Source organism: Nothobranchius furzeri, chromosome 6, assembly GCF_043380555.1.
Source record: "Nothobranchius furzeri strain GRZ-AD chromosome 6, NfurGRZ-RIMD1, whole genome shotgun sequence".
Taxonomy (NCBI): Eukaryota; Metazoa; Chordata; class Actinopteri; order Cyprinodontiformes; family Nothobranchiidae; genus Nothobranchius; species Nothobranchius furzeri.
This window is the reverse complement of record NC_091746.1, coordinates 75,092,203-75,116,983: the sequence shown is the minus strand read 5'-3', so window position 1 is coordinate 75,116,983 and position 24,781 is coordinate 75,092,203. Positions and strand designations below refer to the sequence as shown.

Below are 24,781 nucleotides of genomic sequence, written 5' to 3'. Positions count from 1 at the left end.
TCCGCTCCGCTCCGGCACGAACTCCGCAGCAAAATCGTTCCCGTTGTAGTCAATCAGAGCTGTTCCACTGCTGCGGCCGAGCGGTGCAGTGCGCCACCCGGCGTTCCGCCATCCGGCAAAAATAGGATCGATTTTATTTTTGCCGGACGCCGGAGCACCTCCGCAGCCAATGGACAGGAATCACAACCGCCCAACAGGAAAGGGAGCTAGCACAACTTCCGTTATTTCACAATAAATCGATAACAAAAAGCGTTTTTGTTTCATATGCACAGGTTTAACAACCTTTAACAACTATCAATGGCGGCTGAACTTTAAATGCACAAAAATAAGCCATAAATACAGTTTCCACTATCAAAGTGGTCACACTTTGTTGATCCAAACACTGCTGATCTCTCAACACAAATGATGGGCAGATTAAACAGCTCATGCCGATGCTTCTCCCACACAACGGGTGTTTGGATCTAACTTCCGCGTTTATTGCTCGGACTGTATCGCAAGTTCTCGAAAATCCCGCGCATGCCTGTTTGCGCACCTCAGGTCTCCGCACCGGAGCGGAGCCGTTGTAGAGCGGGTACCAGTATAATTTGAGTTCGGAAGCGAGCGGCAGCGGAGGGCGGGGGCGGAGCGGAGATAGTGGAATTTTGCCTTGAAGCTCAGACCTGCCGCGGCACGAGGACAGGCTGCTGTGCCGCACCACTGCTCAGTGAGACAGTAGGAAGCTGTGTGCTTCATGTACGAGGTCTCCAAAAGCAACACAGCTCACGGCCACTTTTGTTTACTAACTTAAAGAGCAAGTCACCCCCAAATCAACTTTTTTCATAGTCGTGCGGTAGACACGTGTAGTCAATAATTTGGCACTTTAGTGCATCTTAGTTAAAACGTAAATGTTCTGACTAAAACTGTCAGTTTTGTGCCGTCTTCAGGTTAAAAACTCAGCACTACATTTTAATTTAAATCTGCCACTGCCATAGGCTAAGAGGTACACTATGATGTTATCTGGTACATTATGATGTCACAGTGTTGTGAGCTGTGTGTGTGTGTGTGTTAGTGGCTCCGCCCCCTCGGTCTGCCAGTCAACAGCATTTGCCTGGGGAACACCGGAGACGTGCCGCGGCGTTCGAGATAGAACTAGCGCCTCTCTTCAGCGCCTTGGCGTGGCACCTCTGGCTACCACCGACTGTGACATCACAGGGATGTTTTTAGGAAACAACATGAGTTGTGTAAAAAACGTTGTGTGAGATCTCTCTGCTGTCTGCAGGTAAAATCCTAACTGATCATAAATACTCTGAACAATCCCTCTTCTGAGCCGTCTTTGAGCCTAAAACAAGGTGGTGAGGCTGACGTTCCTGCTGTTTTCATTCAAATGAGGGCAGTTTGCACGTTGGGTTTTAACTCCTATCCGTGTGTAAATTCTGCAGGAAAACAACAACAAAATCTCAACCTGTGCCAGATTAGACCACCCATGTGTGATATGAAATATCTGAGTATGCGTTTATTTTTACACCTTAAATAAGGAAATGAGGAGGTGGTTAGATAGCTCCACCCTTTCACTCTGGAGCAGCAGGTTGCTTTTATCCTCTCAGCTCTGGACATGATAGACATTTTTGCCTCCTTGGCTGGCGTTTCCTGGGAGCTGTTTGCGTTCACTGACCGGAGAGGAGCAGGAGTCCAGGAGAGGAGAGAGGAGGACATACATGTGGGTGAATGTGAGCCGAGGCAGCAGGTGAAGCGCGAAGAGGCGCGACCAGACACCCCCAACTCATACCGGGTCAGGTCTCACATGTCCAGGGCAGAGGGACGCTTCTCACTTTCACTTCATGGCTCAGTGTTCCTCTCTTCCCGTCGTCCCCTTCGCTCTCCTGATCTTTGGACTTGTTGCCATCCTGCTCCTCACGGTTCCCACCGAGGACGTCCGGGAGGCGCCGGGGTTCACGGTAAGGTCCGCTCCTCCGGGATGGTAGGGTGTGTGTATCCGTGTGAAGCTGTTGGCATGGCGTGAAACCAGGAGAAGGAAAAAAAACAATTCAGCAGCTTTTTCTAAGTCCGTGAGGTTGTATGGAAGCCAAATACCGCCGAAAAGAAGTAGGTCAACCTTTTATGTTGGCGTGTGTAAAGCAGTTCTAGCTGGGGTTGACCCAAGTCTTGGTTTGGTACAGCAAAGTAAATTCTAGTTTTCCTTCTTTTTTAAACAGACCATAACTGATAATCAGCTGCTTTCTTCATAAAATAAACATTGACATTATTCAGCTGATTCATCTGAGTCCTACAAGACCTGTCAAACAGTTTTCCTTTATGTTTTGGTTGTTTGGGTGATCTGTACTATTTGTTGTTTTAAAGTGGTTTTGTGTTAAGTTTGGTAAATTAATTATTAGTAAAGGGTCATATGTATATGAGGGGTGGGGACATATACGTTTCGACTACAGTCTACTCCTTTTCAAGCAAAGAAGAAGAAAAAAGGATGGCGATTTAAAATGATGTACGTTTTCTTTGTTTGTTTGCTTGTTTGTTTGAAATAAAAAAAACCCACTACTACTATTTTATAGCTTTGTTGAAGTATCGGATAGGGACTCGTATTGGCAGGTACGGAATTGGATCTGGACTAAAACGTGTGATCGGAACATCCCTAGTCAAAATCACGAAACCGAAAACGAAGAAAATGCTAAGAAAAATAAATAGGTCGCAAAAGAAAAATAATACAAAAAAAGTCACCCTTGAAATAACTAAAATAGGTTTAATTTCCTACTGATGCTTCAGATTTTCCATAAAACTTCAAAAGATTATTGGGTGAAGAGTCTCAGTGCTTGTATTTCATCCTCTAATACACATGTGTCAGACACAAGGCCCGCGGAGCATTTTTATGTGGCCCGCGAGATAAATATCAAAAATAAATTAAAACTGACCCACTGGCTGATTTAACGCAAAGACTTCAACTCCTATGATGCTTTGCGGCGTTAGCAGCCGAAGTGCCCCCTCCTTTGTGTTTTTTCAGCGCCTGCTGCCGGTGTCTGCAGCTCCGCTGTCTCGGACAAACTACACTCCTCTCACTCAGCGCCGAGTTCACTCAGCTGTTTTCTGACGTTGAAGCCCAGAAACGGAGATTCTAGCCGCTCAGTAATGTGTTCACGACTGAAAGAGAAAGTTTTCCAACTAACGTCCAGACAGAGCTGATATAACTCCAGCGAGCAGCGACACGCTCAGACCAGCACGACTCTGTGGTTGTGTTTCCTCCCCGACACACAACAACGTGGTCAAGCTGCTCAGACATGTTCAGCAGCACAAACCTATGTGAGCACCTGTTGTCATCTAATGTTGTCATTATTATGATGAAGATGAACAAAACAACAGGAGTCTCCTCCTCAGCTCAGATCAACCCCATGATGCAGGTATCTGGCTGGAACAGGTGAGCATCACAGTAAACCAGTGGAGCAAACTGAGCTTTAAATATGTTGGTTTTATGCTCTTTTTCTGCTCCAAAACATGAAAGTTAACAGGTGAGATGTTGCATTTTCATTTAAGATAAAATGATATTTTATTTTGTTGTTGGCCCGTGAGAAAAGATTTAACCTACAGTAAACAGGAAGTGGAAAGGCTGCAGATAGATGAATAGAATAGAAAATCCCTTTATTGTTCCTCAGTGGGGAAAGCTAGACGTCACAGCAGCGATGACACGTATTACAGGAGAAAAAAGGAGAATAAAAAATAAGAAAAATGAATAAACAAGAAAACATAAATCGTGAATAGATTTATAAAATGCTGATTATACCACAAGTAATCAATACCACTGATGCCTTTTATTTAAAACTGACTTGCTCGTGTGTCATTTGGTTATTCCACATTCAGTGTTAATGCAGAAATATGTTTGTTTCCAAATTTAAAGGTTCAAAATTGCATATATGTTGATAAAGAAAATGTGCAAATTTGCCGTCACTTTTTCAAAAAATATTAAGTTTGGCCCTCGACTCCGTCCCAGAGTTTCATTTCGGCCCCTTGTGAGTTTGACACCCCTGGTCTAATAATACACTGTTTCATGTAGAAACATGCTACTCTTATTTTAGTTTTGCTTCGGTGTGTTTCTGTTTGATGATTAAATGGACCTCATCTCGGTCTATTTCAGGCTTGGCCTCCGTGTCTTTGTCCTTCTGTCATAAAAACTCTTATCAGTAACAAAGTTTGGTGACCTCATGACAGAAATCTTTATTTGCTGCTCTTATCTCTTCTTAATGTCAGATAATAGTCCAACTTTACCAAGGAGTCGCCTGGCATTAAACACTCCCCAAAGTTAATTAATTACAACGTTTAATCCACTTAAGGTGGAAACCTAGAATAGGAACCTGGAGCTGTGCTGTGGTGATGTTTGTGGTGTTTATGCAGCTAGCCAGACGTCTTGTTGCTCGTTTTCTGGGTCGCCCTGCTTTTTTAGAACGATCAAATCTCATTATGATTTTTATCAAAGCTATAGGCTCGACACACGGGAGGCGAAAAACGACCGCGATCAGCGAAATTCGTCGCTGTCGCTTTTATTACCTGACACACGGCAAAGCCGTCTACACGTTCTGTTCCACGGCGAAATCGAATCTTCCGTTGTTTTGATTGGCTGTGTCAGGTTGGAGGGAATTAAGGTTATTTAAGCGGTTCAGAGTTAATAAAGTGGTAGATATGATGTTTCACAAAGTACTGCTAGAGTTATGTGAAATCTTACTTCTGATTTTACTATAAAACAATAATAATCAGCTTCTCCACCATGTTTGCTCGGAGATGTACGGAGCATCCTGTCCGCTCATTGGTCAGTGAATGAAACCTCTGTTGATTGGTCCTCGTCCGAGCGACGGCGGTGAAAGGTTGAAAATGTTTCAACTTTCTGGGATCGCGTCGCTGGGTCGTCGGTGCACGACACGTGCACAAGCGCAAAATTTCACACGCACGTTTTTCGCGTTTCTCTTAGCAGGAGGGAGACCCGCGATTATCGCTTTGTCGCGCATGTCTCATTGAAAATTAATGGAGGAGAGGCGATGTCGCCTCCCGTGTGTCGAGCCCGTTACATCCAAGTCCACAGCAGAACAGGAAAAAGGTTTAAGAAACAAGAGAAATGCACACATTTGATACAAGATTGGGATTTAAAATCATAATCGACAGCAGCGTTCAGGATGGTGGGCCGTTACAGACGAGGAACCGAGCACTCTCGTTTGGCCTTTACTAACATTTCTATGCATAAATAAATCATTAGCAAAACGTTGGTTCTAGCAGAAGTTGTGATTAACCTCCACTTCTGTTTTATTTTTTTACTTCACTTCTGTTTTAGGTGTTTTTGTTGAACCTTCTGGGCCACCATACTACAGTGCTGTAAAAAGATTTTAAAAGATAGCAGTATTTGTTACCAGAGGTGTTAGTTTTTAGTACTAAAATAAACGTACTTGTTGTGTATAATGTTTTCTCTTTAGTGAAGCTTATTCCCAAGTAATGTTTAGAGCTTGAGAGGCTTTTATTTTGAAAACAGCATTAGGAAAGGGCTGTGACTTGTGACTATGATTTCTTTGATTAGATTTATTTTTTAAATGTTGTTCAGGAGGGTTTTGAGTGCTTGCAGCAGCCTCCCAGCCCTACACCACCAGCAGGTGGTGCTCTAGGCGACTCCTAGGGCTGCACAATATATCGTAAATATATCGTTATCGCGATATAAGCATGCACATAATGTATATCGCAAAGAACAGATAAATATCGTAATGAATGGTCAGCTCTAATGTTTGCTACACATAATTCATTCTGTCAGTCAAACAGAAGCATGATGTTTTTTTAACAAATCAAATGGAGCTCTTCACTCATTTGTCCAATTGGGTGGGTTCTCATAGGTCAGACGCCCGCCCCCGAGGCAGACGGCACTTAATTCTCATGGTTGGCAAACACCTGAGTTAGCTTTGTTCGGCTCTTTCTGCTGATTCTGCTTTTCCCGGGATCCACTGATCGCCTTTTCTTGTTCATTTTCTTTTTCCCGTTTCTCACATCTTTTGCTTTTCTCATTTTTATGATTTTTTTATCTTTTGATTATTCTTGTCCCAGAGTGAAGTTTTTATTTATCGCAAGTAATATCGCCATCGCAGTATTAATCATTGTTATCAAATATCGCAGGTTTTCCTAATATCGTGCAGCCCTAGCGACTCCATTCGTGACCCACGTAGATTTGCCCTCTAACTTTCACAGCGTGCTTCAAATATCCTTTACGTTGTCCTCGGTTTCCTGTTACAGTCATTTCAGCAAAAAATATTACGCACATCACGCCAGACAGGAACCAGAAGGGCTGTTTTGTAGGATGTTGTTTATGCTTGGTGCATATGCGTGATATCATCATGAAAGATTTGAAAGTTTTCACAATCTGCCAAAGCAGAGAGATCAAAGAATCGTCACATTCTAACAGAAAGATCGAGAACATGTTTCCACCCGGACCGTTTTAGATGTGACACACCCTGAGCCTGATTGCCTGAGTGTGTATTTATAATCATAAAGAAAGTAATGCTTGGTGATGATTTTAGCTTTAGCCTGTTAACACGAATTAACAGTGAGTTGGTGATTTACACCACTGCTTGTGAACGGCAGCCTCGCCTCTGTCAGTGCGCCCTAGGCCCGCTGTGGCTCCGATGTAGCTCATCACCAGCAGTGTGTGAACGCGTGTAAGTGAACGGATGAATGCTTCACTGTAGTGTAATGAGCTTTGGAGTCCTCAGGAAAATGCTGTACAAATGGATCATTAAATCAATTAATTAAAATATCATTAGCTGTAGCTAAACATTAGCACTTCTAGCATATTTTAGCATAAAGCCCAGTTTATGCTTCTCCATCTGCAGAGGTGTGGAGACTCGCAACGCCATTATCCGTGGTTGCAAGAGCTCTCCAACAGGCTAGCAAGTACGGATTTGAGCCCAATTTTCTAACCATCTGTCGAAAGCAACGGAGATCGCTAGTTTGTGATTGGTCAGGATGCTGCTTCCTTTAACTTCATCAAAGATAATGAGAGCTGACGATATCTAGCGGCAAACACTGAGCAGATCGAAGAACATCTCGTGGAAAAAGTCAGACGATATAAATGTTAATACAACCGTGACTGAAGGACTACAAAGTAGTGATGCACCGATATGAATTTTTGGGGGCCGATATCGATATCCGATATTAAGATCACTGTTACGGTCGATAACCGATATTTGCCGATACAGGTATACTGACATTAATGCTTCTAAAATCAGCAGATTTTGTATAGAATGAAAATTATTAAAGCTGAATTTACGTTATTATGAATTACAGGCTGTAAACATGTTTATTTCTGCTGTGAAATTGTTTTTTTTTTAACATGGGAGTCAATGAGGATTTGCTCGCTTCTGACACCAGCCCCTAGTGGATGAGGGTGGAACTGCAATTTTTTCACTTCTGTGTTGGCGTCAATTTCATACCAGTATTATGGGGGCTTGGTTGAGAGACACATTTTTCATGTTAAAAAGGGTTTTGTTGCCAGATGTGAGAAATCACAACATATGTAAATTGCTGCGGTACTTGGTGCAAAAAAACCAAAGAAATAAGCAAAAGTGAGAAATAAGCACAATAAAATAATAATATAGAGAGGCAAGAGAAACCGGCTAACATGTACAAGACAGTGCAGGTCTCTGAAATGTAAAAGCACAATAATAAATACACTAGAGACATGAGTGCAATGATGGCAGGAAACCCCAGAAACGCACTACGCCCTCTTGTGTTCTGGCAGAGAATTACTTCACAACACTCACCAACGTAGAAGCGCAAAAGGAAAATGTCGTTATCAATAAGGCAGCTTGATTTAGAGCTGCTTGAACATGTGGTGGTTGCATCCTTTTGTAAAAAGTAAAACAATAGTAAAAAGTGAACAAATAAACGTGATAAATTTGTAATTTTACGGTAAAGCAGATCATGATACCACATTTTTGCCACGTTGTCAGAGCTTCACCGTGTGTTTTTACTCTGCAGTATGGGATTGTCCTGGATGCTGGATCTTCACACACAGATATGTATATTTATAAGTGGCCTGCAGACAAACAAAATGGCACAGGTGTGGTCACCCAGCACAGCGAGTGCCACGTAAAAGGTAAGTAGCAACACGCTCTACACTAAAGCCACTGTTTTTGCATGTCAAATACTCGTGTCCTCCAGTAAAACAAGCTCTAACAGCAGCCAGCGTTCTGTGTATCTGAAATGTTTTGTTGTGCCTTTATTCTTCGGTTATGGCCCCAGATCCACAAAGCAAACGGCCCTGGGATGAACACATTAATGTAAAGTACCACACTGGAGCAAATAACACTCGTCAGTGTGTGATGAGTTTACAGACTGAGGATGGACACATCAGAGACAGAAGTAGCAGGGCACTAGAGGTCCTCGTGGATGAAACTATTAAAGTAAGGATGACTGAGATCCTCCGAGATCTGGAGAGTTTCGGTCGATAAAGAGATGGTGAAACCTGTTTTTATTCAAACTTCTGTCCTTGCTCTGTTGGCTCCATGAATGGCCTTTATTGTGTGTGTGTGTGTGTGTGTGTGTGTGTGTGTGTGTGTGTGTGTGTGTGTGTGTGTGTGTGTGTGTGTGTGTGTGTGTGTGTGTGTGTGTGTGTGTGTGTGTGTGTGTGTGTGTGTGTGTGTGTGTGTGTGTGTGTGTGTGTGTGTGTGTGTGTGTGTGTGTGTGCGTGCGTGCGTGCGTGCGTGCGTGCGTGCGTGCGTGTGTGTGTGTTTTCTCGATCCCCAGTGAGTCGTGGAGGATGGCTGCTTATACTGAGCCAGGATTCTCTGGAGGTTTCTTCCTGTTAAAAGGGAGTTTTCCTCTCCACTTTCGCTACATGCTTGCTTAGCATGAGGATTGCATCAAGTCACTGACACTAGTCAGTGACTTGATGCGACCTGCTGGGTTCCTTATATAGGAAACATTATTTCTGATGGGCTTAATGAACTGACCTGTGTTGGAATGTTTATTATGTGAAGTGCCTTGAGACGACTCTTGTCGTTATTTGGCGCTTTATAAATAAACTTGAATTCAATTGAATTGAATTGAATTCTAGGGTTCTACAACCCCCCAAGGCACTTCACAACACAATCAGTCATTCATCCATTCACACACTGATGGTAATGAGCTACGATGTAGCCACAGTTGCCCTGGGGCGCACTGACAGAGGCGAGGCTGCCGAGCACAGGCGCCACCGGTCCCTCCGACCACCACCAGCAGGCAAGGTGGGTTAAGTGTCTTGCCCAAGGGCACGACAGCAGCTTTCCCTGGTGATCGATCCTACAACCCTATGATCATTGGATAACCTGCTCTACCTCCTGAGCTCCTGTTGTCCATGAAAAATAATCCGTTTAGCCTCAAGAAGACAATCCATTAAACTTTGTAAAGCACAAACATCTAGAAACCTTCCTACAAATAAAAATGTTCTATTTCTCCTACTCCTTTCCATTTAATTAAAGCTGCTGTAGCAAATTTTGACAACAAGCTAGCTTAAAAAATGTCATGCCACTTAACCCTTTAAGCGCCAAAGTCACAATACTGTGACAAGGGTCATCGCTTCAAGCCACAGCTTCAAATATGATCTCTCCTGCAGTTACTACTTAACACCAGAAGATAGAGGAGATGTGTCACTTTAGGCCTAGCAACACTCATGGGTGTGTTTATATTGAACGTTTCTGAGTTTTTGGAGTTTGAAAACCACCTCCCGCCGAGAGGCCCCCGGTCAGGGAGAGGAGGAGGTGAGCGCAGCACAAAGATGGCGAATATTAGAGGGATAAAACTTACAATCGCCAGCAGGTCTGGTCTTTGTTGACCGGTCTCTTTGTCTGGTAATGACCGACTCCGATTATGAAGCAGATTATTGACTCTGATGATGAAATTCACCCATCCAGCCAGAAAGGTTGACGCTGACGCAGCGCGTAGCATCAGGAACATCCAAGCTCCAAACGTTGAGTTTACGTTTGTTTCACTGTCTTTGGAACATGATGGATGTAGAAATGATGGTAAAAAAAAAGGCCATGAAAAGCAGCAGATGCATTAGATATGGAGGTTAAAGTGTGCCACATAATCATAAAAATGAAATAATAAATTCAAATAAAAAATGAGCTTTCTATAAGTACATATAAATTTAACATTCTAAATATAATGGAAATTTCAAAGTAATATGTAAAAATATGATGGATCATCTGGAAAATGATGCATTACAATATGGCAGCATGATGATGTCATAATGCGCAAATTAGATGAGTGAATTTGCTCCTTAACATAAACTTTGGGTCCTACTGAAGATTTGACTCGTACACCGTTTACCGTTATCTCCAACCATTTCCAAGCTACAACCTTTTGAAGGAGTCGTGTCAAAATAGAATATTTTCTTGAAAAACTCTGGCGCCCAAATGTTTAACAGCGTTCTAACGTAGTGTAGGAATAACTGTTGCAATGGGTGTGGTTACTGACTGACGCGCAGAAGAAATAGTTCTTTATGGAGCCTAGATGGTGTGAATGATGAGACCAAAGACTGCAGTGTCTTGTGCCAAAAATATATTGAATAAATGCACAAATACAAACACAATAGTTAATATAACATACACATAAATAAATGCCCAGAACTGAAAATAAACCAATGTGATCTTTCAGTGCAAGAGCCCTTTTAGTTAAGAGTCCTTTTGGTCCTTTGCCAAAGTTTTCTTTTTTTTTTTTTCTCTTTTTTTTCTTAAGGTTCACTTTTAAGGTATTCCTCCTTAGGGTCCAGCTTCATACAATGGGGAAAAAACACAAAGAATGGTCCTAACCAGCTCGCCACTTCAATATGAAGAAGATCGGTTCAACAAGGGGGGGAAAAACCTGACCTGTAGGCCAGAGAAACGTTCATTATCACACCAAGTTCGATTCAGTTTACCGGTAAACATATCACGAATGTACAACAGGTCAATTATTAATCATCTATGTAGCCACAGCAGGAAGTATTCCTCCACAGCCGGCTTTCATGGTTGCCGCGACGTGGAAGGAGCCAATCAGGAGAGGGACCTCACATCAGCTGACGTGGGTCATGTGACAGGGAGTAGTTGATATGGGTTACATCTCCTTTGATTGGCTAACAGTAACACAACTACCACTGACTTTGCTCTGCAACATTGATGCTTTATCTCCACTAATAACACAAGCTGGAGGAGTTCTGCTGTGTGGTGGAGTTGCTAATGCCAACGGTTAGCTTCTACTACATCTTAGGTGTGTTCTTGCTGTGTCTTTCTAAATCCATTCTTTCGTTCTTTTTTAAACACAGAAACAGTTTTGTTTACCTGTTTGTAGCTACAGTTTCGCCGACGGCTGCCGGCTTCTTCAGGCTGACGCTGATGGTGGCGTCACTTCCTTCTCCGTTTATCCGCGGGCAGCAGAGGACGTTGTCGCCCTCTACTGCCCGCTCTCCCCTCTCCGACGATGCAGTCCCATGCGTGGTCCAATGTGTAAACTCCGTCGTCCCTGTTCATGGTCCCACATCCACGTCTCCTTATCTCGATTGCTTCCTTGATCCATCTTTTGTATTTTTGTTGTTCGGTGGTTATGATCCGTGTGTTGTCCCAGTCCATTATATGGTTTTCTCTTGTGCAGTGATCTGTTACGGCTGACTTTTTTATTGTACTTTCTGCTTCTTCTTTTGCTGCTCTTGTGTGTTTACGATTTGCCTCTTTCTCGCACTCCTTTCTGTGTTCTATTGTCCGTGTATTGAGTTGGCGTCCGGTTCCTCCTATGTATGTTTTATTGCATATTTTGCATGGGATTTCGTAGATGACTCCACATTTTTGTCCAGCTGATATTTTGTCTTTTGGGTGTACTAGTCTGTTCCTAACGCCGCCCCTGGGTGTAGGAGACTGATTTCATGTTCAGCCATGAAAACCAATTATAATCAGAAATGCGGGTTTCGAGTTCCAGCATTAGCGTCTCAGAGAAGATAGCTGAGAGGAGGGGTGGGTGATCCAAGACTCTGTTTGCGTTCAAAAGCTAGCTTGTTTGCAGAGTCGCTATTGCAGCTCTAATTTAATTATGAAAGCACGGGAGAGCTGCCGACTGCTGCCTCTGAACACCTCTGGTTTGTGCCTCTGAGTCAAAATGAACATTCATTAAAGGTTAAAAAATCCTTCCTTTTTAGTCCAAAGGAAGAACTGACTCTGTTCTGATTATGGAATTGCAAGAGTTTGATCAACTTTGAGTATAAAAACGGTTTTCATAGAAAATAAAACATAATCTGGTTTACATGGATTCTAATGTGTGGATTTCCATGCAGGCTGTTGGCTGCGCAGCTGGAATTTCTGGTTTTTTGACTGCTTTGCACCTTGACATGAATTGATGTAGTGTTTACGAAGGTGACAACCTGTTGTGGAAACAGGATTCAACAGGTCGATTATGAAATGGATGCTATTATTTTGTTATTGCTGACTCAGGTGGAGGAATTTCCAGCTATGTGGGCCAAAAGGGGGCCGCGGGGAGAAGTTTGGAGGCATGTCTGGACCAGGCTGTGAGGGATATTCCTAAAGAAAGGCACCTGAACACACCTGTGTACCTGGGAGCCACGGCCGGCATGAGGATTTTACAGTGAGTCATCGTCTGTGTTTGTGTTACAAACTGTCTGACTTCATTATTGACAGTCTGCTGTTATTTTAATCTAATCCACAACAATACAAACTGATTAGATTAGCTAATGTGAGACATTTGTGGGAGATTAGTCTCGTTGCAGTGGGTGAAGTAGACGCCGATGTAGATGAAGGAAATGTCAGAAGAATAAATGCAAACAGTGACCGATGAAATCTGAGGCGACTCAGTTAGGTTCTGATAGAAGTCGGTAAATATCCAACAGGAAGTAGCTATCTGAGTCATCAATCAAATAATCAAATGATATGCATGAATATACAGGTCCTTCTAAAATAATTAGCATGTTGTGATAAAGTTCATTATTGTCTGTAATTTACTGATAAACATTAGACTTTCATATATATTAGATTCATTACACACAGCTGAAGTAGTTCAAGCCTTTTATTGTTTCTAATATTGATGATTGTGGCGTACAGCTCATGAAAACCCAAAATTCCTATCTCAAATATTAGCATATTTCATCCAACCAGTAAGAGAAAAGTGTTTTTAATACAAAAAAAGTCAACCTTCAAATAATTATGTTCAGTTATGCACTCAATACTTGGTCGGGAATCCTTTTGCAGAAATGACTGCTTCAGTGCGGCGTGGCATGGAGGCGATCAGCCTGTGGCACTGCTGAGGTGTTATGGAGGCCCAGGATGCTTCGATAGCGGCCTTAAGCTCATCCAGAGTGTTGGGTCTGGCGTCTCTCAACGTTCTCTTCACAATATCCCACAGGTTCTCTACGGGGTTCAGGTCAGGAGAGTTGGCAGGCCAGTTGAGCACAGTAATACCATGGTCAGTAAACCATTTACCAGTGGTGTTGGCACTGTGAGCAGGTGCCAGGTCGTGCTGAAAAATGAAATCTTCATCTCCATAAAGCTTTTCAGCAGATGGAAGCATGAATTGCTCCAAAATCTCCTGACAGCTAGCTGCATTGGCCCTGCCCTTGATAAAACACAGTGGACCAACACCAGCAGCTGGCATGGCGCCCCAGACCATCACTGACTGTGGGTACTTGACACTGGACTTCAGGCATGTTGGCAGTTCCCTCTGCCCAGTCTTCCTCCAGACTCTGGCACCTTGATTTCTGGATGACGTGCAAAATTTGTTTTCATCTGAAAGAAGTACTTTGGACCACTGAGCAACAGTCCAGTGCTGCTTATCTGTAGCCCAGGTCAGGCGCTTCTGCCGCTGTTTCTGGTTCACAAGTGGCTTGACCTGGGGAATGCGGCACCTGTAGCCCATTTCCTGCACACGCCTGTACACGGTGGCTCTGGATGTCTCTACTCCAGACTCAGTCCACTGCTTCCGCAGGTCCCCTAAGGTCTGGAATCGGTCCTTCTCCACAATCTTCCTCAGGGTCCGGTCACCTCTTCTCGTAGTGCAGCGTTTTCTGCCACACTTGTTCCTTCCCACAGACTTCCCACTGAGGTGCCTTGATACAGCACTCTGGGAACAGCCTATTAGTTCAGAAATGTCTTTCTGTGTCTTACCCTCTTGCTTGAGGGTGTCAATGATGGCCTTCTGGACAGCAGTCAGGTCGGCAGTCTTACCCATGATTGCGGTTTTGAGTAATGAACCAGGCTGGGTTTTTAAAAGCCTCAGGAATCTTTTGCAGGTGTTTAGAGTTAATTAGTTGATTCAGATGATTAGGTTAATAGCTCGTTTAGAGAACCTTTTCTTGATATGCTAATTTTGTGAGAAGGACCTGTACATAAATCTGATTTACAAGTGTAAAATAAACATAAGAGCATCAGTTTCTGATGAGAAAACATCATCCAGGTTTCAACGTTTTATAGAAATGGCAAGAACAGATTGATGTCAGGTAGCGGTGAATAAAACTTATGAAACCAGCGACTGATGTCACTAAAGTCGATATTTATTAACACAAATATGTATATTCAAAAAAGCAATGCAAAAGTGTGTCAGTGAAATAATCATGTTGGAAGGAAGGTCTATTGGAACAGATTTCATTCTCAGCCAGGGAGGGGGTGGGGGGGTGGGGGGGTCAGTTTTCATAAAACCAAAAGATGGACGTAGTTGCCGTAAACAATCTGTGGCTTTGATGTTTTGTTTAAATCAGATCTTCTAGCCGAGAGAAATGCAGAAATGTTCAATAATTCGGTGTTTCTTCCTGGCGGTCCAACTTAATTTTTAAATTTCTGTTTTTAAAGGATTTCCGACCCTCAGCAATCAGATCAGATTCTGGAGGAAGTGGGCCAGAAAATCCAGTCGTACCCGTTTAACTACCAGGGAGCCGCCATATTGAGCGGACAGGAAGAAGGAGCGTACGGTTGGGTCACCGTCAACTATGTGTTGGAGAACTTCATCAAGGTGACCATGTTTGACTCTTAAACCTAGTTAATAATTCTCCATCTGTGGGGTGGCGGAGACACACAGCGCCACTAATGTCAGCGCTCTGCGGCGGGCCTGCAGAGCGTGACCGAGACGTGCCCAATTTTTTAAACGTTCATCAAAGTCCAACGATGTGAAAAGATGTGCAGCAGATTTTTAAATGTGGAAGGAAACTACGGGACATCGGGGTTGGAGATGTCGACTGCGTTAAAACATATAAAATAAATGTCGGACCAAAGATACGGCTGCAGTGGTGACGGAACCCGGGAAAAGCGCTACAGCCTTAGTTGTCCTGGCGAGGAATTGCTTTGCAACTCTTCCCAGTGTAACGTGAGGAAGTATGGGTTTCCGTGCCAAAAGTCGTATTTGCCCGGCTGGGTCAAAGCTGGGTCACGCAGCACCTTCACCCACAGATTAAGACCTAAGCGCCACCACCAGGCAACGGAGAAGTGTGACAAGAAAACGTCGTCGGTCCAAACTAGGGCTGGGCAATAAATCGAAAATGTATCGTTATCAACATTTCTGACTCTTATCTGGATAATTTTTCCCATGTCAGTAAATTAGATAATAAAAAATGAAAAGATGTGTAGGTTGGCAACGTTCCATGTCCCTTTAAGAAGCTGCACCACCTTGAGTCACGTAAAAATGTGACTCAAGGTAATACATGCGACAGCCCCATCTAGTGGACAACTTTAGTTTCAGCGCACACCTGTAGTTCTCGTCCATTTATCGTTATCGAGGTGAAATCCTCAATATATCGTGATACTGATTTTAGGCCATAACGCCAAACGTCTCCGCACCCCCGCGGCTGACCGTAAACGAGGCTTCAGGATAGGCTGTTTTCGTCCAGCTTAATCTGTGGAACATTCATTCTTTCCTATTTAAATAATGACATTTTTAGTTTTTATTTCTAAATCAGATCAAATCACGTCTTGTTTTTTTTTTCATGTTTTCCATTTTGGATCAAACTTGCAAAATGAAAAAAGTGGTTTACTGGGACAGGCTTCGTGTTGATCAGTCTCTAGTAGATGGAGGGTTAGGGTTATAAAAGGGAGGATGTGTTCGTTGAGCCGTAACGTGAATATCCTCCTACTAGAGAAACTGTTGAAATCATCATGTGGGATAAACGTGGTGTTTTTGTTGTCACCCACAAACCGAACGAAAAAGTAACGACACTCATCTTTATCTTTTCAAAGTAAAATGTAATTCTATCCACATAAAGGGATACTATGCAACTGTCCATGATTTTAAATAATTCTCTCGAGACAGAATGTGTTAAAGTGACCCTTTACAGGATTAATGAAATGTCACTCCGATCCCCACCGCCCCCTCTGACCAGAATATCGCACTTGCAACTTCAGAGTTGCCGTCCGGTCCCTGCTGGTGGGGAAAGCTGACATGGTGGAGCTGGAGTGTGCTTCATGTTTCCTGCATGTTTTAGGTGGTAAGCACAGCTGATTTGTTTGATTTAGTGAGGAATCGCTCCTGTAGACACTAACGAAGGCTGAGGAGACATATCAGCAGCTAAAAGATGAACGCGCAGCGAGGAGATAAGTTTCGTTTTCGGTTAAATCACAGAGATTAACAGACACATGGGGGTGCTAAAAGCAAGCAAAACTGCAAAGTGTTCCTTTAACTCATTCACTGCCAGCGTTTTTCGCCGTTTTTACTGTTTTTTAAGAGTGACAGAACGTTGCGTGCTAGGATGATGTTGACGCCAAAACAACCAAAACAAAGTGGAGACTCACCTCTTACATCAGGAAGAATCCGCGCGTTTCGAGCGTTATCCGTTCTTTCATAATCCGTTGTTGAATTGTGATCGGCAGAAGCTTTCCTGGTTCTCGTCTCACTTTTTTTACAGCAGCGGCCCAAAACGATCTCCTAACACATGGATGATCTGCTTCCTGATAACGTGACGTGTGACGTATGCAGATGAAGAGCGGCTTTAGAGCTGGGATGTTTGTTCTCACGGTGCGGGGGCTCGTCCGACGCCCACACAGTAAAAAAAAATGCAAATGACGACTTTAATCGTCACTGGCAGTGAACGAGTTAAACTGTGAAATCAGGGTGCAGCTGCCTGAATCGGTGCGCGCTCACGACGCAGGGACACGCGTTTTTTTAGGGAAAACTGTCGCGACACCTGTCCCCGTAAACCCAAGCAGCTGATTATTAAAATCTAATTTTCTCATGACACATTTTTTGTCAGGGACTAAAATTATTTATTTTTTATTATTATTTTTTTCCAATCCAATTCAAACACAAAGAAAAAATAAATAAAACAACCAATTCTTTTATTTTTGGGTTTTCAATTGAACGTGGAAAGAACGAACGACACACAGATTCAGCTGAACAAGGATGAAGTCGACGTTGTAGCTAAAACGCATCACCAGAGCAACGCATGGATCCTGTTTTTGCAGTACAGTTTCATGGGACGCTGGCTCAGTCCCGGCAGGCCCACGGTGGGAGCGCTGGACTTTGGCGGAGCGTCCACCCAGATCACATTTGCCACCCAGCAGCTGGTGGAGGACGGACAGAGCACGAAAAAGCTGCGTCTTTATGGCCAGGACTACTCTCTGTACACCCACAGCTTCCTGTGCTACGGCAAGGACCAGTTTCTCAAGGCGCTGTTGGCTCATGTTGTGAAGGTAATTATCCAGTTATCCGCCCCGCTGAAAGCAGAACTGTCGGGATGTAGACGAGTTCTGGTATTAAAATGGTGCAGGGTAACAGAAAAGGTTCTGTGTTGGTGTTGGATGCAGGCCACAAGATGAACCACGGAGGGACGTCCAAAGGTGTGTTTTTGTCTCAGATTGGGACCAAATTCAGGCTCTCCTTTATGTTTTCTATTTTATAATAATCCACACTGGCATGAAAAAAGAACACAGATAAAAATGACCGCAGCATTTATTCATCATGGTCCCGCCAGCCTATGTAGTTTGGTAAAAACAGAATAAAATTACAGCCTAAAACGGTTCCCTGTGTACTTTGCAAGTCTTTAACATTGTGCATGTTTTTGCTGCAGAATCTAAACAAGCTGCATGAAAGTAAATAAAATCCCATCATGACTAAAATTTAATTTACCATCAAGTCCTATTGGATCATCCAAACTTCAAACTGAGTGCATGGGGGTGTGTATAGCACCCTCTGGTGGACAGTGGGGGTATTGTGGGCCTCATGACCGGGGGGACTTTTACATCAGCGTTAGCATCGTTGTGGTTCTTGTAGTAAATCTGATAGTTTCTGACTAAACGAGTGTGTCAGCTCTCTCTGTCTGTGTCTTCCAGTCTCAGCTCTACTCTCAGGCCGTCACTCATCCCTGCTATCCAGCAGACTACAGCAAGACGTTGAAAATGGGCAAATTGTTCAACTCGCCATGCGTACTGCAGCATAAACCCGTCCCCTTTAACCCTGAGGTTATTTTAACGGTACGAGGTGGCGGGAACTACGAGTACTGTGTGGGAAACGTGTCGGGGATCTTCTCCTTCGGCAGCTGCGCCCACTCTCGGTGCTCGTTCAACGGCGTTTTCCAGCCAGAAATCACCGGACGCTTCATGGTGAGAAAACTGTTAAGGCAGCACACTGGATGCATGAAATTTATTAGATAATATCAACGTTCCTACTCTACCTGGACACAAAAATGAAATATCAGTGATTGTAATTACCAATCAGCTGGCTGTTGTAGAAACTGCCCCTGAAAATGTGTGAAAATCAAACTCAGACACTGATCAGCACATTTGATAGTTTTGCTATCAGATGCATCTCACTTTGTTCAGCATGTTTATCCCTAATAAACGTAGCTTCCTGCGCTTAAAGGGACATTACGGAAGTGTGACAGCCAAAACATGTATAGAAATAATAAATGTCTTCTTCATACGTTCTCCTGCGATGCCCTGGTCCTGTAGAATGAGCCCTGGCATTTTTACTGTGATTGCCTGTTTTTCTGTAAAATCACAGAAAAAGAGAGATGCTCGGGTCGAGCAGGCTGCTTCATGCGCGTTCACGCTCAGGCATCGCCCGTAGCATTTGCTATCCGTAGCTTTAGCAGCAGAGAGAGAGGCAGTGCCACTTTGTCGCTGTTCCTAACGCCTAGTGACAAAGCTAGCTACATTTCTGAGGACCCTTAGCTACTTTCTGTAGAACTTTCTTCTAGATATTTCCTGCTAATTAGCAACAAAATAGCCATTTTCACTCCGAACCGTTCTTTGGTTTGACGTTGTTTCAGCTGTCATCAAGGATATAAATGCTACAGATACAAAAGACATCATTGGTACTTTAACTCACCTAGTAAGATGTCTGACTCTCATGCAGAAGACCTGGGTTTGATTCTGGATGTGAACATAGTTCATTTAGAGTTTCTTTTTTACATTAATGGTATTTTTTTTACAGTAAGATGCCCAAATTTTTATTTGAGACTCGCCGAACGGCATTGAATTCACAGATAAAAAAGATGTGGGTTCAACTTTCATTTTGGAACAATTTTTCAAGCAAGGGAAGGGAATGATCTGAGCATGCAGGAGGACTGACCCATCATAAACCTTTGTCGGCTGTGCTGAAGAGAAAGGTACAGAACCACATTATTTAATTAATTAGCTGCACGTTCTCCTGTCCTCCGTCCTCCGGGCCACACACACACACACACACACACACACACACACACACACACATGGGACTGTCTCAGCTGTTATTTTCGTTAAGGAGTGTGCACGTACAGCATGCACGAGCCTCCTATTGAAGCTGCTGATACGCTTTTGGCCTGAGGGGGCGATCACGAGCATAAAAATTCAAAAGTCCGTGAAGTCCCTTTAAGTGGTGTTTAACCAAGACGTTTACAGATAATCGGATTTTGTTTGCTGTTTATTTCCAGGCGTTTTCTGCGTTTTTCTACATTCACACCTTCCTGCAGCAAATCACCGGGATCACCGTGAACTCTCCTCAACAGCTGGAGGACGCAGCCAAAACTGTCTGCAGCAAGACGTTCAGCCAAGTGCGTGTTGCCGTTATTTATGAATAACCGCTCATTCCCCATTTCAGACGTGACACGGGCTGAGAGCATCCTTTTAGGCTTTGAACTGTAAAAGAGTAAACGTGTTCTGCTTCTTGGTTTCAGATGATGCTTCTGGCTCCAAAAGAAGAGTCTCGTATTCAGGACTACTGCGCCTCCTCTGTCTTTATGCGGACTCTTATTTTAAAAGGATACGGCTTCGATAACTCGTCCTTCCCGCTCATTTCCTTCCAAAAGAAGGTAATCACCTCACAAGAAAGACCTGTAAACCTCCGGGTGATTTGTAAATATAATTGGGCAAAGAAGTATTTGGCAGCAAGTTGTTCCACTTGACATGCTTTTTACACAACCGTTTACGGTCTGGGATCATCGGTGTTCGTGCGATTCAACCAGTCATTCTTCCTTTCCCAAACACGGTGCGTGGCGTTTATACCAAAGAGTTCTATCATGACACGACTTTCTCCCAGTCCTCCTCTAGGTCATCCAGGTGATCTCTGGAAAGTTTTAGACAGGCCTGGACATGTGCTAGCTTAAGCAGAGGGACTGTAAGATTTAGATCCATTACGACGGAGTGTGTTACTAATATTGCCCTTACACACTAGCATCAGCTCCACTCCGCCTGGACTGGGTGGGGAGTGTGCTCTTTTAGGTAGCCCTGCATTTTCCTGCGCAACCGCAAGTCTTTTCAGCCTTCTCCTTGATAAAGGTGTGCCTGGAGCCGAACAGGGCGGACACGCCTACTGCTGACTGATTGGCTGGCTCACAGAGACGCCTACCATTAGAGGTAGGCGTCCTTTTTTTAAGGTTCTTCTAATGGTTTTTAAGTGTCTTAATGGTCTTGGGCCTTCTTATCTCTCAGAACTGTTTTTACCATATGAACCCTCACAGCGTCTGCGCTCCTCTGGCAGGCGTCTCCTGGTCATCCCTAAAGTCAGGACACACACTCACGGCGAGGCATCCTTCCAGTATTACGGCCCTCGCCTCTGGAACGAGCTGCCAGAGGACCTCAGGGCCGCAGAGAACGTTCATGTTTTTAAGTCCAGGCTCAAGACCCATATTTTTAGGTTAGCCTTTATCTAAATATTTACTATAGTTTTATTTCTCGTTTTACATTATATTTTATTACTGGCCTTGCATATTCTATATGATTATATTTGAGCACAATTTCATTATTTAATAATATTACAATTTTACTGTCCATATGAATTTATTATTTATTTTCTTACTTTTGTCATTTATATTAGCTCTTTTATTTTCATATTTTTACTCATTTTAATCCAGTGTTTCCTCTGTAGGAGCCCTCTGCCCCGGGAGCGGGGGTCGACTGTAGCTTCCTGGGCGCTCTACAGGTAGAGTTTAAGTAGAGGTGGGGGTCTATGCTCCCCCTCCTCTGAGCGCCCTGACTTAGTGTGGAAGACCTGATGCTGCCGGGGCAGACGGCTCCTCTGATGGCGTTTCCTTGCCTTACCTTACTTGGCTCATCTGGACTCGGCCAAATATAATTTTTACTTGTGTGTGTGTGTGTGTGTGTGTGTGTGTGTGTGTGTGTGTGTGTGTGTGTGTGTGTGTGTGTGTGTGTGTGTGTGTGTGTGTGTGTGTGTGTGTGTGTGTGTGTGTGTGTGTGTGTGTGTGTGTGAATGTTTTCAAACTGTTATGGGAATTTGGGGTCATTTTAATTCTGTGAAGCACTTTGCTAGAAAAGTGTTTTATAAATTAAATCTGATCTGATCGATAGCCTCTGATTGGTGGATAGAATCAGCCCGCGGGGGCTTCCCGCATGCACAATTCCTTATCATACTAGATGCTGTTGAGTTAACAAGCCTCTGACTGAGGCCGGTTTTCTCTGTCCCTCACTGCTGTGAGGAGACACACACACACACACACACACACACACACACACACATTGCTGCCAGACTCAGCAAAGCAGGATTTATTAGAAAGCTGCTTACACATTAGTGTCGGTATGGTCGGCGGAGGATAGCATCAGTTCGGTCTCGGATGGACGGTAGTGTTCATATATAAATCCGAAGGACTTCTCAGGAATGCGGAAATCCCCGAGCCCGTGGGCGGCATTTAACATGCGCGGGAAAGTCTGCAGCGTCCTCCATAATAAGATAAACAAAGGCAAGCATGAGCTGTGTTGCTTTTAGAGACTCTGGGCCACATTATTTTATTGTTCTCGTCCTCCGCTGCTACGGGCCCACACACACACACACACACACACACACACACACACACACACACACACACACACACACACTGCATTCTCCACTGAGCAGCTGTCTGTTCAGAGGACAGGGACACACACGCTCTCTCTTCTCCCGTTCCCACTGAGCGGCAGCTCCGTGCTGCAAACACAGAAGTTTACTTAGCATCTAGCATGAAAAAGAGTCCCCCCCCGCTGGCTGATTCTACTCACCCAGCCAGTCTAGTTCATAGTGGCACCTCCGTCCCAGTCGGACCGCTGGGGAGGAAGTCTGAAAAAAAGAGTCTCCTCAGACTGGAAAGCACGTATCTGACCCGTGTGGAACCAAATTCCCGTCCCGTATTCGACCACTAGTGTGTAAGCGGCATAAGAGAGTCTCCAAAAGCAAGACTGCTCAGGTCGCTTTTGCTTAATAATAGAGACACCGCAGATTTCTTTGCGCTCTTTTGCCCCGCCCACGTGCTTGGAAATGTGCTCATGACATCACAGGCCACAGAGCGCCCATGTGCTTAACCACGTCCACATTCCTGAGGCGGTGTGGAACCAGACTGGGGCGGGCAGAAGCGAGCCGATGCTAGTGAGAAAGTGGCATTAGTAACCTTTGTTACTAGAGCAACAGCTCTTCTCGGGTCAGGACCAGCAGTTCTGGGCTATTTCCTCACATTCTCAAGATCATTTGTACCTCATGAGGTGAGATCTTGCATGGAGCCCCAGGTCAAGAGATGTGGTCAGTGAGCTTTCGTTTTCTGGTTATTGTGCCAACCATTGATCTGTTCTCGCCCAGCTGCTCGCCTGTCGTAAACCGGCTCATCCCTGTCTTGTGCAAGTGTACGTTCGTGCCCCCCTTAGACAGCTCGCTGGTCTTGGCCATGGAGGAGGTCAAAGTCTGTTTGGGGAGGGGACAGGTGTTTATTTCCACGGATAACAAGTTCAAACAGATGTCATTAACACAGGTAAAGAGTTTAGAAGAGCTTCGTAGAGAAGTAACAGGTTCATGAGGCCAGAACTCATGCTTGTTTGTAGAATGAGATTTCCTGGATTTCTGTGGCTCATAGTTCAAATGTACTCATGATGAAAATTACAGAGCTCATCTTTTTCAGTTGGACAACTTCATGATCGGTAGCTGCCAAGTACTTTTTGCCCTGCAGTATGCTGACAATATTTAAATAAATCGGTGTCATTGCTGCTTCTCCCGCAGGCTGGAGACACGTCGGTGGGTTGGGCTCTGGGTTACATGCTGAGTTTGAGCAACTTGCTGCCTGCTGAAAGTGTGGCTGTGAGAAAAGCTCTGACCCTTGGAGCATGGGGAACGCTCGTCTTCCTCACTGTAGTGCTCCTCGTGGTCATCCTAGCCTTCCTTTTGCTTCGAAGTCGATGTGGCACAACGAAAAGACGTGACGAAAGCGCCATTTAGAAACGACAACGCCGCTGGACTGCTTCGCTTCACTGCTGTAACCCTAACTCGTTTATTTTAAATTATTCCAGCTCAACAGCTGAATTTACCTTTTAGAGCTTTTGAGATTTTCAGTTTTATTGTAACACATTAGCTCTTTCCAGTCCATGAACGTTTGTCCAAAATGTTAAAATTAATTAGATTTTTACTGACCTTTATACAAGGATGTCTGGAAAGATAACAAGAATTTGTCTGTGATTTAATTCATGTAGAGATAAGAAGCCTCTAATCAAATAGGATAGAAATGAAATTAACTCCAAATGCTGTTTTTTTAGCCCACAGTGCTGACAGACAGAGCAAACAACAACATAACCCACTCCCCCAGGGTGCTGTCTTCAATATAAATCACACCATGAAAGAAATATTTAATTTTTTGGTCTTAGATTGTGTAAACTTTTCTGTATTAGGTTTTAAAAACATTTTATAGGTGATTTCATCCGTACTTTAGCATTTATCTTAAAACATAAAAAATTTTAAATTAAGATTTTATAGTGAGCTGGTGCTTTTATTTTATAAACACACAGTGTCCTTCTAAACTAACTGACACATTGAAGAGTACATTTTCACCAACAGATATTTTTGGGTTTGTTTGTATTTTTATGCATTCTGGGAGAAAGCATTTGACTTGAAGCATAATAAAATTGTTTTAAATTAAAGCCGATCACATGTTTGATGCACAAAGTCTGCAAACGTAACATTTACCAAATATAGGTAATCACATGTTGTCTCTGGGACATATCTTCTGTTCTTTGTTTAATATGAAATGTGTTTTTCCCCAAAACAGTGTGACATAATATATAGTATTGCATTAAATTGTAAATAAATGTCATGTTGTAGTGGATGACTCAACATATTAATGTATATTCCAACTCATTCTGTACAAAAATAACCCAAAAAGGTCAGATTTTGTCTTTAAGGTTTTTGCCTTAATTTTTTTGTGATGACTCCAATAGTGAGATTTGGGATAATGTGTGTTAAATAAAATATTCAGGTTTTGACTGTATGATGTTTGAAACGTTTTAAATTAAATGTGTTTAAAAGGCTTACCCTTCCAGATGAATATTTATGTTTTCTGATGTATCAATATTTGTATACTTGTTTAGACAAAAAAGTTAACAGTTTAATTCGGCCA

General features: G+C 43.4%; 1 protein-coding gene across 3 annotated transcripts; it reads left to right on the top strand.

The window, feature by feature from the left end:
• Positions 1-1,542: 1,542 nt before the first annotated feature.
• entpd2b (ectonucleoside triphosphate diphosphohydrolase 2b) lies at positions 1,543-24,692 on the top strand. 3 transcript variants are annotated; one of them, XM_015943501.3, is made up of 9 exons: positions 1,545-1,934; positions 7,984-8,101; positions 12,444-12,594; positions 14,808-14,967; positions 17,406-17,633; positions 18,273-18,542; positions 19,853-19,972; positions 20,096-20,230; positions 23,395-24,692. In XM_015943501.3, the coding sequence occupies exons 1-9, from the start codon at positions 1,818-1,820 to the stop codon at positions 23,608-23,610; spliced, it is 1,515 nt and encodes a 504-aa protein (XP_015798987.3). In that variant the 5' UTR covers positions 1,545-1,817; the 3' UTR covers positions 23,611-24,692. The 3 variants fall into 3 exon arrangements, with proteins under 3 accessions (XP_070408662.1, XP_015798987.3, XP_054600696.2); XM_054744721.2 differs by lacking the exon at positions 1,545-1,934 and adding an exon at positions 1,948-2,082; XM_070552561.1 differs by lacking the exon at positions 17,406-17,633 and having other exon boundaries at positions 1,543-1,934.
• The last annotated feature ends 89 nt before the right edge of the window (positions 24,693-24,781 follow it).